The sequence below is a fragment of the Eleginops maclovinus genome, chromosome 20, assembly GCF_036324505.1.
Source record: "Eleginops maclovinus isolate JMC-PN-2008 ecotype Puerto Natales chromosome 20, JC_Emac_rtc_rv5, whole genome shotgun sequence".
Classification (NCBI taxonomy): domain Eukaryota; kingdom Metazoa; phylum Chordata; class Actinopteri; order Perciformes; family Eleginopidae; genus Eleginops; species Eleginops maclovinus.
In genome coordinates, this window is record NC_086368.1 from 24,481,666 (window position 1) to 24,498,512 (window position 16,847).

General features: G+C 40.7%; 1 protein-coding gene across 1 annotated transcript; it reads left to right on the forward strand.

The window, feature by feature from the left end:
- Positions 1-80: 80 nt before the first annotated feature.
- Positions 81-15,032, forward strand: mapkapk3 (MAPK activated protein kinase 3). The gene is made up of 10 exons (XM_063910921.1): positions 81-787; positions 7,318-7,457; positions 9,491-9,555; positions 9,741-9,820; positions 9,901-10,027; positions 10,162-10,237; positions 10,344-10,468; positions 11,344-11,429; positions 11,594-11,674; positions 13,765-15,032. The coding sequence occupies exons 1-10, from the start codon at positions 515-517 to the stop codon at positions 13,918-13,920; spliced, it is 1,209 nt and encodes a 402-aa protein (XP_063766991.1). The 5' UTR covers positions 81-514; the 3' UTR covers positions 13,921-15,032.
- The last annotated feature ends 1,815 nt before the right edge of the window (positions 15,033-16,847 follow it).

The following is a 16,847-nucleotide window of genomic DNA, read 5'->3' on the forward strand; positions in this document are numbered from 1 at the left end:
TTTAAGACTTTCACACAGGGCAGGTTGAGAAATATGACTTAACTGTAGGAGGGTGGTGCTTAAACAAACAGTGACAGTGACTGGCCATGTGAACACAACTGGAGGACTCTAGATCAAGGGAAGCTGAGTTCAGCAGAATATCTTCACCACTGCTCAAAGACTAAAGACTGGATTTTATTTCTGTGACATTCAAATGATCTGAAATATCTGGATTTCTCTGAGGAGGCAGGTGTGACCGGTTGACAGTATAGTTTTTTTTTAAGAAAAAAAGGCGGGGATTTCAGTTCGGAGAGAAACACAAAGTTATTGTGTTGTTGAAACAATATTTTTAAAGCCTTTTCTATAAATACGTTGGATTTTGTTTGGGGTCCATCCCTGGCTGCGGTGCCCGGGACTACAGGACGCTCCAGCGGGGCTCCAGGACTCCGGTCAGACGTCATCGCATTTCTTTGGTGAATTACTCACGCCTTCCTCCCCAGAGCACCGCCGGTAACAACAAGCCGGTGTCGGGAACATGCTCCAAAATGGAAACGATGAGGAAAAGCCAGGAGAAGCGCCAACGGCTGAGGCAGAGACGGACTCCCCCGCGGACAACGCGCAGAATCCCGCCGCTCACCCAGCCGCTGAGTCCACTCACTTCCCCATGCCCGATCACCCTAAAGTGGAAATAAAGCGCCACGCGGTGACAGACGATTATAAGATCTCCACTCAAGTTCTGGGATTAGGAATCAATGGAAAAGTCCTTCAGTGCTTCAACAAGAAGACGGGAGAGAAGTGCGCATTGAAGGTACCGAAGTCACCTGACACTATGTTATAAACGGGGGGTAGAGGATACCCCCCACTCAACTCCATACACCGCTCATAAGCAGCCTAACACTCAATTAGCCCAGTTAGTACTTTAACCATAAAAGTTTAAGCTATGAGGCATGTATGAAAACCTGTAAGCACTGTGTGTGTTTATCAGTGATTTAAAGTATTGCAATTTTGAGTCACATCAAATCTTCTTACCCCACTTCATCTCAGAGTAAATATGGTACTTTTGACTCCACTTAATTAATAATTAATACATGTAGTTACTAGTCATTATGCCGGTTTGGATTAATGATATAAATGCATGAATACAACTTTAGTTTAATACCTTCAGTAAACTCACAAGATACCCAGCAGTATAAAGTGATAATAAATAGCTCCTGCTGTGTTCAACACATTAATCCATCCATGATCCTAACCCAAAAATATAATAAATATAATTCTGAAATGGGCCTTTACATGAGTACTATTTATGTTTTAATTTATTGTTTATGGTAATACTTTACTACTTTTATTCAAGTAACATTGGCAGGTCCTAAAATATTCCTACACTACTATTTCTGCTTTCACTTAAGAACAAGAGAAGAGTACTTCTTCCTCTACTGCTTGACACGTTGACCCCTGAGATCAGGCTTCTGTTGCTGGAACACTGGACTCAGACTCAAACTGCTGCTTGTCATCATGACAAACAAAACATCTTTGAATAGTTTACCAGTGACAGTGCACTGACCCACTCTTATACTGCTTGTGTTTATATTTTGAATGACGGGCATACAAGGCTCTGGATATGTACCTGCTAATCATCTTGGGTTTGACATGTAGTGTACATGTTAGGCTCACATGCTCTACATGAGGACATGCTGAATGTGATTTGTGGGATCTCAGCCTATCACTGGATCAGATGCAGGTTAGGGGCGCACAGTCCCCCAGCCATATGCTATGATACGTTCGGCTGCTTCACGTGGACTTTGACTATGAAACCATGTTCTGGGAGCATGTGGAAACTTGGCCATGCCTTCATACACGGGTAGAGGCACACAAGCAGGGGTCGTCAGGCTGTCACCACTGGGGCAAAGACTTCGACAGATTTATTGGCTTACAGTAATCCATCTGGATCTGAGCTGTCAAAGCAGGCAGCAGCAGAGCAGAGCTGTACTCTGGCTGGGGGATGAGAAAGAGAAACAGAGGATGTGGAAGTGAAAGGAAAGAGCCAAAGTAAATGGGAACTCAAAAACAAAAAATATAAATGCCAAGAGAGATAGAAAACGTTATGGCATTGTTGTTAATCTGATACCCTAAAGGGGCTCTTTGTGCTTTTGGGATTTCCCTTTTCCTTTAGTTTCATATCATTTTGTGTGCATGTAAATGCAAAGGCTAAAATCACAAAGTTCACGTCAGAGGGAATTCTCTCCCACACACTTCCCCCCCTGCCTGAAACGCCTCCTTTTGACTCCTTTGTTAAGTTCTGTAACATAGTGACATCATTGTGTAACACTTGAGCTCCTATTGGCTAGCGCTCCAACACATAATAGGCTAAGGGGCGTGACATCTCTAAGCAGTTGATCAATCACAACAGAGCTAACCAATCAGAGCAGACTCTGGGATCTGGTGTCAGACAAAGGGTGAAAAGAGGTGCAGCAGCACAGGCAGTATGAGAAAAATAAAGAGCTTTTTGAACATTAAAGCATGGAAATAGATCACAGCAGAGGCAGAAAATACAAACATGAACCTGAAAATGAGCAGAATAAGGCCCCTCAAACACATCGCCTTAGACTTTGAGAAACTGGAATGGAGATTTTTCCCGATAAATTGATCATGACAGTAACTAGTTGCAGCCTTAATGTCAGAGCTGAGCAGGAAACAGCAGAACTGGTAAGAACACATTTAGCACTGAACGAGGTTTGTAGTGGAACATTTCGGTTGGCTATTAAGAGAACGTGTGGGTTAATCTGTGAAAAGGCTTGTGTCCGTGGAGTCATATTGACTGAAACCTGGTGCTGGACAGACTTCAGCACCCACCAGAGAAAGCTAACAGCAGGTCTGGGTGAACCCCGGCTTAGAGAGAGCACTACCCACCCACCACCATGTGTGTCTGGAAACCTTTGGCTCTCTGAAGACTCTGTTAAAAGGTCTGAGAGATGACAAAGTAAACACTCATGATGCCGGTCGCTCTTACTCTGTTGGCTTGCTTGTGAATTGGATCGTACTGAAATAAGTGTTACATGATGGAGTTTTTATTGCCTCATTGCCCTTTCCCCCCTACTTTTTATCTCAAGGCAAAGGGAAATCACAAAGGAAATAATCGAGAGTGTTTGATGTGGAGGTGGAGTGGGGGTGAGGAGAGTTGACCCGCTCAGTGGCTTTTTAATTAAGTGTTTCTGAGCGCTAAGCGTAATGGATGGGTGTAGGTTTAATCCACTTTGCAGCAGCAGGGCTGGAGGGAAGCCATCCTGTTATTGTAATTCACTTACAGTCACTAGGACTCTTCAAACTTGGAGAAGGACCTGCGAGAGCCCTGTGGTGCACGGCTGTCCACTTGAACATCCCCCCTCCCCTACTCCCCTATTAAGCGTTAATGCCATTGGAAGCACGTATTTGGCTGCTAGTTGTTCCATTTCAGCCTGAAGTGCCTTCCAGCTTAGCGCACGGAAAGCTGTACAGGCTTCTAATCTTAGACAAAATATTACCTTCAACGCATCTGTGGGCACATCTGGGATTCGTCTGAGACATGGACGGTTCTAGAGGGAGGACTAACAGGGGGGAGTACATCTGTAACACTGAGCTCGGACCCCCTTATGGCCCCCATCAAAAGAAGGATCTATGATAATGCATCTTGTGATAGTGTTGCAGCAAAGACTGTGCTGTAACTTGGACAGGAATGAACAGGAATCTGTTTTAGTTTGTGTTTTTTCGGGCGCTATGATTTATACTGAACTTATACTAAACTAGAAATGTTGAAATGTTTTCACACAAAATGGTCTAGAAATGCAACAGTTCTGGTGTCTTTGGTTTGTTCAGACAATCCATGGAAGAGATCTTGTGTGAAAAGAACTGCAGTTTAAATCTTGCAATGGCTCGCTCCAGGGAACTGATGCAGTTAAACAAGTTAATCAGTCTCAGAGGTTTATGTTTGTGAGTCTCCATTGACTCTCTTTAGCCGCTCACTGTGTTCTAGGTCCGTATCTAGTAGCATGAAGGAAGCATGCCGCACAACTAAAGCCCCATGAGGTCGTCTTGAATGAATTCAAACGGGTTCCTCTGACGTTGAAGATCTTTAAGTTATTCAAAAGCTGGAAGTTGAGTTGGTGTCCATCACCATGCCGTCTGTTCAGCTAGCACAACAGAGAGGAACATAAGATAAGATAGCACTTTATATCTCTAGGGTTATTGATGCGCAGCTGTTGCAATGCAAAGTGCAATTTTGGAAATTTAAAATAACAATTAGGTGCAAATCCTTATTGCATACAAATGCCAAAAACACAACAGGTTAGCACATAATATAAGTTAGTGTGCACATGTTTATGTTTCCATTGCATTATGGGAACAATCACTGGGCTTTTACTCATAAGGTTTTAAGTACAGTTTTCCTGTGGTGTTAAGGTAACGTCCAGTTGTGTATTCAGTGAAAAATTAAAGTTTAGTAGAATTGTTTTATGACGAAAAAATTACACATTATTTTAACACTTCTTCCTTTTTCCTTAAAGTCTTTAGCCATGCGAGCTGTGTGGATCCAGAAATGGCATTGTGTTGGGCACTCCGATACTTTGTCCGGACTGAGATTTCTCAACAACGTCAGGATTTATTACCATGAAATTTAGCGCAGACATTCAAGATGCCCAGAGGATGAATCAAAGTAATTATAAAACCCTGACCAAGTAGCAACATGGCTTTTACATTCATGTTCTCAGGATGAATTGTAATAACTGGTGGTCCCTCTTTGTGGGTTTACATTAGTTTAAAGGGGCCCTATTGTGCTTTTTGCCGATGTGGGTTTTGTACTTTATGAGCAGAGCTTTATTGTTAGACGTTGTAAAGATAAACCAATTTTTTATCATGACGCTCTGAGCCACTAATATTTCATACAGTGTCAACATGGTGGAGGAGTGTGTGTGTGTGTGTGTCGGTGTCTCTGTCGGTGTGTGTGTGACTTCAATTGAAAGGTACTTTGCTATTTAGCTCAGCAGGACTTATCAGGTCAAGGTGTGTGTCTCAGCGTGTGTTACGGAAAGAGATGTGATTGGTTAAGGATTGTGGGGATGTGGTTGATTGGTTTATAGCAGGATCAGAGTCATTGTGATATCGCCCTAACAAAAAAAAGAGTCCATCAAAAGATTAATTATCTCATTATTTTAATCATCTCTGTATCTCCCATATTGTTTTATATGTGTGTCTAATCCATCACAGTATTATTTTATTGAAGCCAATTCTGACTGCAGGAAATTAAGAAAAAACAGCTGTCAAGCCGCCTGCTCTGATTAAAGTCATAAAGCTATTTAATGACACAGCAGAAACAAACCGGCCCCCTGCTTTGCTTCACACAAGTAGCAGTAGATCAAAGTAGTGTCACCGGAAACCCCTCAACTTCTTTCAAAATCAGGCTGTTCCAAAACACTCACTTCCTCTTTGGCGTTTACGGATGAAAACCCATGACTTTCTGAACTCAAAGCTCTTTCACTTTCACCCATTGGATTGAAATTGTATAACTATTCTTTTAAACGTTTTAGAAGTTTTAAACAATCACTGCACATGTTTGGTGCCTGTGTGTGTGTGTGTGTGTGTGTGTGTGTGTGTGTGTGTGTCAGTCATATGTCAATGAGTCAGTCCCTCTGTGTGTTATGTACTCCAGGCCCAGCCCTTGTGAACAGCAGGAGATCACTCTATCTCTGTCACATCCAAAAATACTCCATGACTGAAGACGTGTGCTATGTCAAGGTCCGCCACCTGCTGTGTGCGTGCATGTGTGTGGATGTGTATGTGTGTATATGTGTGTATGTGTATCTGCTTTTTTCCAACACACATCCAGTCATGTGTCCAGGCGGCCTGAAGGTCTATACGTGTGTCCTCGGCTTTCATGTGGTGGATCACTGAGGAGTAAATGCCAATAATAATTTAATCGTTATAAGCTGGTTTTTTGATCTGACTGGATCAACGCTATTGACAGCTACTTTTCACAGACGAAAACAAAACATGTAATTATTATTTAACACAATCACCACCACAGACCACATTAGTATAGACTCTGAGGAGTGACAATGGTACGCCAGGATGTTATTGTCAGGTTCCATATTATTATTTAGTATCCATCAAACAGCTCGTTAAATAAGTTTTGAACCAATGTTTTATTTTGTGTAAATATGAAAAATAACCACAATAACCAGTGGCTGTTCTACACAAATGTTACTGGGGGGGCCTTCATGGGGCCAATAAGTTAAGGAGATGGGCACATTTAATGCAGGACCAAGGAGAATTTTTTAAAATGTAGTATAAAGTTTAAAAAAAGCATTATTGGTGTTTGATTTGGTTACAGAGTTGTTGTCAATGACTTTGTTCATTTTATTTTATTCAAAAGTTACTTTGGCCCGAGATACAGAACATTTATAGAAGGTTGGGGTAATAAATACATTATTTATGCACCTTGTTTTATTCGTTTGGATTTGTTTTGGTAATTTACTTATTAAATGACATTAGTGAAAATATAAAATCCCGGTTAACTTGTATTTCACATGAATTGAATTACCATAGATTTATTCTTGTATTGTTAATTGTATAATTGGTTCATTAATGAGTATTCTTTCTGAAATAAACATTGGTGCTTGAATATTTATAATGGTCATTATTCATTGATATAACAAAACATTTTTCGATTATTCCACTTATTGTTTATTAATATATATATTTTTCAAACTCAGAACTATTACCCTGGTGTTATTATTAAACGAATAGATGCGGCAAATCCTCAAAACTGACAATCTGAAACTAGGCAATGTTTGGAATTTCGGCTACAATTAAAACAATGTTCTGTTGATGTACTAATTGATGCTTAGGGCGGTGGTGGCGAAGTCCATAGGGGGTAAGTCCCCGAAAGACCAAGTGCCACCGTGGTGTCCCTGAGCAAGACACTGGTTACCTACACTGCTCCCCGGGCGCCGTACATAATGGCAGCCCACTGCTCCTAACACTAGGATGGGTCAAATGCAGAGACCGCATTTCGTTGTCCTACTACTTGTACTCTGTGCAATGACAATAAAGTTGAATCTTCATGAATCTTAAAATCATATGTTACTATTATGACCAAAAGCTTAATATTTGGAAAGAAATCAACTTAAATAACTTTCAAAATATCATGATCTTGGATAACACCGACTACAGCCTGATGACATAAACGTTACGTGGAGAAACTTCTACACTAAACTAAATTAGAAATAGAAACCAAAGAACTGAGCTCATCAGTCCCGTCATATTGTAAAATTAAATTTGAATTATATTCATTATCTTTCCGTCTCCCAGATTCTGTACGACAGCCCCAAAGCCAGACGAGAGGTGGAGCTCCACTGGAGAGTGTCAGGAGGGCCGTATATTGTTCGCATCCTCAGCCTGTATGAGAACATGCATCATGGGAAGAAGTGCCTGCTCATCATCATGGAATGGTAGGGTCACATTCACACATGCGATTACACACCCTTACATATGTGGATCCTTTCGAACACTGGGAATATCCTTCGTATGTCTGTTACTAAAGAAATATTGGCATGAAGCTTGTTTTTGACATTAAGTAGTTAAGTGATCTGAGTTGCACAGTGAGGACTCCTGCTATTTCAATATCAGGCTCAAAGCTGGCAACAGAGCTCACAGTGTCTACAAATCCCATAAGGCACAGCTCTTCGTCACTTGTTCTCAGTGTAAAGATCTTAAAAAGAGTGATGTTGGTTTAGTTACAAAGCCTTTTTTAAACAAATCTGGACAAAAACATGGGAATGTCTGCTCAGAGTCCACCATTTTTATTTGCTTTTACATAAATAAGTCGGCAAATATTTCTTTCAACGAGAGACTGCCATCTCCATAATTCAACACAGTTTTCACAATGTTTGAATCACGCAGATATCATTTATACGTTGTGCCACTGAGTAAATGCTGAAGGTCATTCAACCCGACACTCAGACAAGAAAAAGTGAAGACATTGGCTCAGCAAAGGTGCTGACAAACTGTCTGTAATAATAACCAAATGACTCCAGTGACAGATTGTATGTGTGTGTGGGTGTGTGTGGGTGCATGTGTGAGCTTTGACGGGCTTACATGGTTGAACTTTGCTCCTTTTATTGCTTTCCATATGTGAATGGAAAAAAATGCATAATTATTCAGAGGAAACCGCAGCAGGGGCGGACAGCCGAGAAATAACACTGTGCTTTATTTGAAGGGAATTTACTGGTTCTCATCATCACATTTATTTACAGAGCCTCTATTTGAGTTGTACTGTATGAAGTGACCTTGTGTGTGGGTGTGGGTTTGTGTGTTACTCTACCTGTGTGAGCCAGGGTCAGTGGAGGATGGCAATGTAGTGTACACAACCACACACACACACAACACACACAGACACACACAAACACACACACACACACACACACACACACACACACACACACACACACACACACACACACACACACACACACACACACACACACACACACACACACACACACACACACACACACACATTTCTCTCACAGTTATCTGCTCATCTGAACCACAGAAAGTACGCTCTTACTTCATTCACATTCACACTCACACTCACACCACCATGATGGAAACACACACATTTTTCTGAGGAGCAAACGGGAGAGTGTTCAGTGATGGTCGTTTGATTGTAGCTTCTTCATAATCGTATTTTAATCCACAAGTCATCTAAAACCAACATGTATTTGTGGTGAGAGTGTCTGAACTTTTAAAGAATTAGGTTATAAGTCTCATCATTTATCAGGTAGAGTATATAGTCTATAGTATTTCACTGTGAAACCAGTCTACACAGGATCCTTTTTTAAAACAATGAGTAGAAGCGCTGTGTCATTTCACATAAACCCTGTAGGTTATTTTCAGTAAGAAAACTTTGATGACTTTTCGCCTCTTCCTCATTTTGATCTGCTCTGTGACACTGTTCTCAATAATCATTAGAAAGGTTATGTCACTTTGTCTTTGAAAGGAACTGAAAGTTTTGGTTAAGATGAAAATGTCTTGAGTGGTAAAATCAATCCACTGAAATCAAACTCGGTGACCCCATTGTGAACTTGTGAACACATATGTATAATATTTTGTCTAACTTATTGTAGTAGTGATTTATTGTTCTTACTTGAAATCGTGTCATGGAAAATAACACGTCGATGCTGAGGATCTTACCTTCAGTGTTCTTTTGGACTTTACGTTATATTTTAGTGCTTTGAATCTAAAAACAACTCAAAGGGTCCTTTTAAGCTCCTTGGGGTTTTCCCTTTCCTGTAGTGTGTTCTTTGGGTTTTTGTGCACGTCAATAGTCTGCTAAGAATAAAATCCCAAAGTTCCAGATGGAATTTCTCTTAATTTCTTAAAATTCTCAGAAAATATTAAATGAAAATGTAAATGTATTCTATATGTCATTTCAGATGACATAATGTATGTTGTGTGTGTTTGTGTGTGTGTGTGTGTTCAGTATGGAGGGAGGCGAGCTGTTCAACAGAATCCAGGCCAGAGGAGACCAGGCCTTCACTGAGAAAGGTGAGGACTTATAAACTGTGTGTCACAGGATATGAGAGCAATATAAGGTTTGGAAAACACTACTCAGGGAAAGTACAGAATAGGACATTGTTTTGAGTAATGTTTGTTCCCTGTTTTATCCCTTGGATGACACTGGAACTGCTTCTGGTTTAAGAGAGTGTGTGTTTGGATTTTTTTCTTCCCAGAGGCTTCTGAGATTATGAGGGAAATCGGCACGGCCATTGAATATCTTCACAGCATCGACATCGCACACAGAGACATCAAGGTGTGGAACCATCAATGCTTTTAGATCCGTCTTTAAAGGACATTTTGTCATATATTTTCTCTTTTCCTTCCTCCTTTCAGCCAGAGAACCTGCTGTACACCACTAAAGAAAAAAAAGGGGTCCTCAAATTAACAGACTTTGGGTTTGCTAAGGAGACGACGCTACACAACCCCCTACAGACCCCCTGCTACACGCCCTACTATGTGGGTAAGTTGCTTTATGCTCTTATTTTCTAAACAAAGGCTTGAAACAGCATCATGTGGGAGTATAAGTGTAAAGTTTAGACCTCTTTTATCATGTATAACTTACTTCCTCTTCTGTGTGTTTTCATTCATGATAAGCTCCTGAGGTTTTGGGTCCGGAGAAATATGACAAGTCATGTGACATGTGGTCTCTGGGCGTCATCATGTACATCCTGTGAGTACTGGCAGTGGATGGATGTGACAACAGTTTTTTTTTTTATATTGATACTGAAAGTAGGTGCATGTGAATGTTTTTTGAAGGTTCTCTTTTGTCTCTGTAGGTTGTGCGGCTTCCCTCCATTTTACTCCAACACAGGCCAGGCCATTTCTCCGGGGATGAAGAAGAGGATCAGGATGGGGCAGTACGAGTTCCCAAACCCAGAGTGGGCAGAGGTATCACAGGAAGGTGAGATACTCCCCGTTAAAAAACATCAACACCAGTCCCTCCACACTGACACTTTTATAGTTGAAATTGTTGGATTTTTTCTCTATTTATAACCTCTTAAAATGCAGGCTTTCATAAAAAATCCCCAAAACACAACCTGCTATGTATGGAATAATAATATCGTTTACTACATAATTATGTAACGTGTAATATTCCATAGCTATAAGGTCAACATTTTAAAAACAATTGTCAGTAATATCCCATGCATCAGGTTAATTCACCTAAAAATATTTCAATTGGTAGCTTTTCCTGACTTTTTAACAACTGGGAATCTTACTGTGTAACAAATCAACTGAGAACAGCTGACTATCTGTGTGGACTTACAGATCTACCGTATGTGTGGATGACCCTGTTAAGACGTCTTTCACATAGAAAACCTTTGGAAAACCTCATGTGGGTGAAGCCCTGCCCTTTGCTTTTAGCCTCAGTTTACATCCTTGTGCTACATCATGTCCTTACCTAAGTGCAGTCTCTTCAAACAGAACATCTTTCAACTAGGATTTATGTAAACTATAGTCTCTGTTTGATGACCTGCGGGTCTACTTCATCACCCACACTCACTCACTGACTGTGTTACCTGGAGTTATACTCGTAGGCCATATTATACTATTGGGGGTTTTCCCTTTCCTGTAGTGTGTTATATCGGTTTTTGTGCATGTATATGTTCTGAAAGGCTAAAATCCCAAAGTTTCCTCCAGAGGAAGTATCTCTCTCTCTCGTTGCCATTAAAGGAGGCCAGTCTGTCCCTCAGAGAAGCACGAAACACCAGACTTGCATGGGTGTGTTTTGCTACTTATAATGTTATTATCTTTACACTGCCTTTGCTTTTCTTCCAGCCAAAGATTTGATCCATCAGCTGCTGAAGACAGACCCCAACGAGCGAATGACCATCACTCGGTTCATGAACCACCCCTGGATTAATGTAAGTGTCTGTTTCGCAAGTACATATAGACATATATGTATACTTCCTGTACTGCTTCCTGGTTGCCTGTGAATCTGTTGCTCATATCCTTATCTGTGTGTGTGTGTGTGTGTGTGTGTGTGTGTGTGTGTGTGTGTGTGTGTGTGTGTGTTTCCACATTGCAGAAGTCCATGGTGGTGCCCTCCACCCCCCTCCACACCACCCGGGTGCTGACTGAAGACAGAGCGCTGTGGGAGGATGTGAAGGTCAGAGGAACGACACTGACCCTCTCTGGTCACATGTTTACATTACAACCTGTTACTGCTGGGCTGTCAAAGCTCTATCTGCCACATATATATATTACACATATAGCTCCGAAAAGAATTAAGAGACCACTGCAGCATCATCAGTTTCTCTGGTTTTACTCAGGTTTTTTATTCTTTAAACTACCGACAACATTTCTCTGAGTTGGAATACAAACGACACTGGAATGGAAAGACTGACACACATGTAGAGATTGAGATTTAGGAAAACAAGGGTGGTCTCTTAAATACAAATGTTCAAAATGAATAGAGCAGAGGCCGAGATAACATGCGTTTTAGACTCTAGTGTGGGACTAGCTTTTGGAGTCCTGGATACTACGTTTCCCATAATGCAACTCAAAAGCATCTTTCATGTATGCCTGGTAAATACCAGATACCCTCTATGGTATATACACATCCATATGCATCTCGATCATTTATTTTTCTATGATTATTATTATTATAATATTATAATTTTGAAGTTATATAGAATTGATGATAACTAGCTGGACTTGTTCAACTTAGGTTTGAACTTTTTTTACACCCTGCAATGATTCAATCTAATAAATGTTCAAACTTTAGAGTTTTTTTTTATGTAGGAACATCTTGATGTTCCCTCAATGGCCACCAGGGGGAGGCAGAACTCACGGTATAGTCTGTACTTGTAAACACACACACACAGAGTTTAGATGTGACATACACTTCAACACAAAGGATCTCACTGGCCCTTTGGCATTTTTGTCCGAACTCTGTTTCTATGACTTGCTCAAAGAAAAGCACTAAAGGAACAAAAGCACTGCCTGCTCTCTTTAAGGCACTCTGACTGAGCAAGTTTGAAGAGATATGGTATGAAAGGACATTTATCCAAATGAAACACACACAATACGCCCTTGTTCACTTCTACAACAGCCAATCTTAGGTTGCATAAATGTCATCGATTGCACTTCTGAACAACCAATTCTCCAAAAGCGCAAACCGTTACACAGGGGGGTGAGACAGGAGGCCGCCAATCCTGAGCCATAGAAGATGAAGAGTTTGAGGCTTTACATTTCCAGGGTTGTAACTCATCTGAAGTTTGCAGACCAAGTCCTCTGACATTTTTTCTGACGCCTGTGTTTGCTCCATTTTCTCCTGGCTGAGGACAGCGATAACCTGACCTTTCACCAACTCATGAAAATGTTCTCAGACAGGTTTCTCTCTCTACCCTGTCCACCTTTTTTTGTATTTATCACTGCTTACAATAGATCAGCCCTTCAAGAAGTGTTTCTGGGAAGAATGTGAAAAATGATGTAAGATAAGATGTATGTTAATTAGTGATATTTAAAAGATGCTGGTAGGCAGATTGTATTGCTTTGTGAGTGTTAGGCTCGCTGTTTACCCCATTGCTATGCTAAGCTTAGCTAACTGGCTGCTGGCACCAGCTACATATTACAAGTTAAAATTAGAGAGGTATTAAAGTCTTAAGTATTCCCAGGAATGCTGCTAAACACAGCTGACAAGCAGTGCCGTAGTATAATAACAAATGTGGTTTAAAGCATTGTTAAATAAGAAGGTATTTAGCCCTTTAAAAAGAACTCAGGGTTGGGGAACACCTCAGATGATCTGGAACTTTATAACAGATCTATGGAGCGGAGAGATACAAGCTGCTTCTGCGTGCTTGGATCTGACCCAGAGAACAATGAATAAATCTGCCTGGATGATCTCAGAGCTCTGACTCATGACTTGTTATCAGAATCAGACTGACTTTATTTTTCCCACAGTGGGGAAATATACTGCACTATTGCAGCAAGGTACGGATAAAAGGCAGATAAAAGACTTAGATATTAAATAAAATGTGAACATATAAAAAAGTATTGAAAGAGCCAGAAACTATGTGAAATTGTATGTACATTTTTTGAAAGTAGAAAGAGAAAATTGCACATCAATGATATTACAGTCCATTTTGATGTAGGGGTCTACCAGGGGCCATGGTAGGTAGAGTCTGACCTCTGCATTGTAATATGTAGCTGTTATAGTCTTCACTGAACTCTCACACCTCTGCTCTGTCCCAACAGGAGGAGATGACCAGCGCTTTAGCCACCATGCGCGTGGACTACGACCAGGTGAAGATCAAGGACCTGGACACTTCCAGCAACCCGCTGCTCAACAAGAGACGCAAGAAGGCCGCCGCTGGAGCCAAAGGCGGCTCCACGGTGTGCCAAAGTCAGTGAGACTCTGAGGACTGTCCGGGCGGGACAGGAAGTGAAGACGAGAAGCAGCTCAGAGGAAGAGGAGAGATTGATTTTTTTAAAGGAGAGAATCATATGAAGTCAGGGACTCTTGAGAGACTGGATGATGTGAAAATAAGGGGAAACATAGGAACATGTCAGAGCTGGATATTAATAAGACATATCGAGTTGTGCTAACACGTGTTTCTACCGTAAGCTCATCTCACCGTGGGTCTTTCTGTTTCATTTTTATGTATGTGGTTTTAGACTGTTATAGACTGGAGTATTTGTAGTGTTTTGAATGCTTCGTTGCCTTTTTGAGGTCTCCTTTGTAATTATGCACTAGTGTACAAACCAAACACACAGACTGACAAAGCGAGTGTGGACAGACTGAAACCAGAATGCTCACTGTTACCTGCTGTGAGGCAGGTTTCTCTTTTACTGACTCCCTTTTCAGGAATTAAAAGCAATGCGTCCATTAATTTCAACTGAGGACAGTAGTTTTGGATGCAAGCTGTACATTTTATTCATCACATAACATTACATTTATTTTGACGTTTTCATCTAAAGCAACTTACATAAAAGTGCAATTAAACATGACGATACGAATTCAGATGAGCAAGAATCCTGAGAGTACAATAACTTCAAATAGCCCAAACCATTTCAGGTCCTGCAAACATTTCAATTTAGATTTTATTTGTCGAGGTCCAGTCAACACATTTTCAGTAGTCTTTCCACCAATTTGGAGCCACGATAGAAAAGTGTTTTTACTTTACCAGGGTACCACTCAGCGTCAATGCTGTGGATCAACACTATGTCCCCACTAATGGAGCAATAAGTAAACAACCTGTCTGCTTCCTGTTCGTGTGCAGCCAGAGAGCCTTATGCAAGGGGTTGTGGGGTAATGGATTGTAACATGTGTGAGTTGTGTCATTTTTTCTTGAGAATGGTCTTGTGTGTATGCCGGATGAGTAAATGCTTCCAGTTAATACAGTTTCCCTTCATATTCAGAACTTGAGCAACCCAGTGCAGCATTGTGATCTGTCCGGTTCATCCGCCCCCCTGTAGAGATATGATTCGTCCACACTGTTGTAAATAAAACTTTATAAAGTAAAGCTTTGTTTGTAAGATGTGTTATTTTTCTCAGGACCTTGGAACCTCTGTTTTTCTAATTGTGCCTTTCAGGCTTTGAGAGGCCGCTATTAATAGCAGCAGTGGAGTAGTTGTTTGGGACGCGGCCATCTGACTGGAAAAGGTCAACATTATTATGTTTAGATTATATGGCGAGTACCTTTACCCCACTTTGATCACACGCTGCCCCTGCAGTATTTAGGTGAAGGGTTATGGGAAGCGTATCATAAACACAGCCAGGCTTTCCTAGCTGTAAATATGGGAGCCATGATTGCTAGTGTCCAATTAGAGCATGACCTCTCAGCTGTTTTGTGCAACTTGCACTTTAAGTATAAAAGTTTTCAGACAATAATAATCAGACACGGTGGAATTTCACAGGGTGTTGCAAATGGCTTACTTCCTCATTTGGAGACAGTGGTACTTTTCCTTTGTATGCAGGCATCTTGTCAAAACAAGCTCGGTCATGATTTCAACATGTATTTATAACACTTGTATGATGTGGACAAACGGTGTCTCATACGCTCATACTTTTGTTGTTTTCTCACAACAAGTCACTGATCCTCTTCTTCCTGGCATTCACCAGTACCAGTTGTCTGACCAGTACGTCACACTCCGGGTGTGTGGGGCAGCCTGAAGCCTGAGCATGAGGCAGATCAATGCGGGTGGGGGAGCATATTAGATCACTTTGCCCTTAAGGAGGAATGTGTTTGTCGGTGGAGAGCTATCTGACCTTCAATCACTGAAGTCATTCTAAGGCCACGTTGTCTTAACCTGTCGGAGCTCCATGGTTTTCTCTCTTTATGTTTTCTGACCTCAACGACTTCATGTTGTCTTCCTCTTCTCTGTCTTTTGTATTATTCCCCCACAGATATGCAGCTACAGGCCTGGGGTTTTAGAAGTGCCATCACTTCAACATGCTACTGATAAAGGTATCATTAGTGCCACTGAAATAGCCTCAAGCCAAGACTGTGCTTTGCCTGTTTTTCCTAAAACTGCATGTTTACACAACTTTGTTCCAGCAGGGTAAGAGGGCTGGATAATGACCATAACAAATCAGGGATAAACTTAAATGTCTTACTTTATTTGAAAAATGTATCAAACCCCACCCAGTCACGTCCACCTCTCACTTTCTGTTTTGGCAACTCTGAGTCAAAAGGTTTAAAAACGTTTTTTTTTCTTCTTTCTCCTGAATATTAAAAATGAATGTGTAATGAAAAAGTATGTAAAAATTCAATTGTTTTAGGTAGTGTGAAATCAAAACTAAATGATGTGTAACCTATTTTATTTCCTAACTTTGATAAGAAGAAGTCGACCAAATCAATTCATTAAGTGGATAATTGTAATAAAAAAAGTGTTTAACCTGTTCCCTTACTGGGTTTGTTGCCTTACACATTTGTCAATAAATACATCAATCTCAAAATAATGTTGTATTAAAAAAAAAGAAGAATTAAGACTTGTTCTGTCCTGGCATAGCACCTCTGCGTAAACGTGTCAAAGATATGTTCTGAATGTTTATTTATGCCTGCCCTAATAAATGTCTATTCAACATTGAAAAACAACTTCTGAGAATCACCTCTAATTAATGTGTAAAGACTTTGAATTTGTAATCAAAGAGTCTCTTACTTCTGCTTATTTGAGTCCTAAAGTCTGTTTAATCCATAGCGATGCTCGCTGTAACATATTTTAACATACGGTATACAAATGTTTATGGAAAGATGAAAGCCTCTAGAAACAGCAGCAAAACAAGTTCTGCAAGTGGCTGCTGGAAACTTCCAAACTCTTCCTGTTGAATTCCTGTG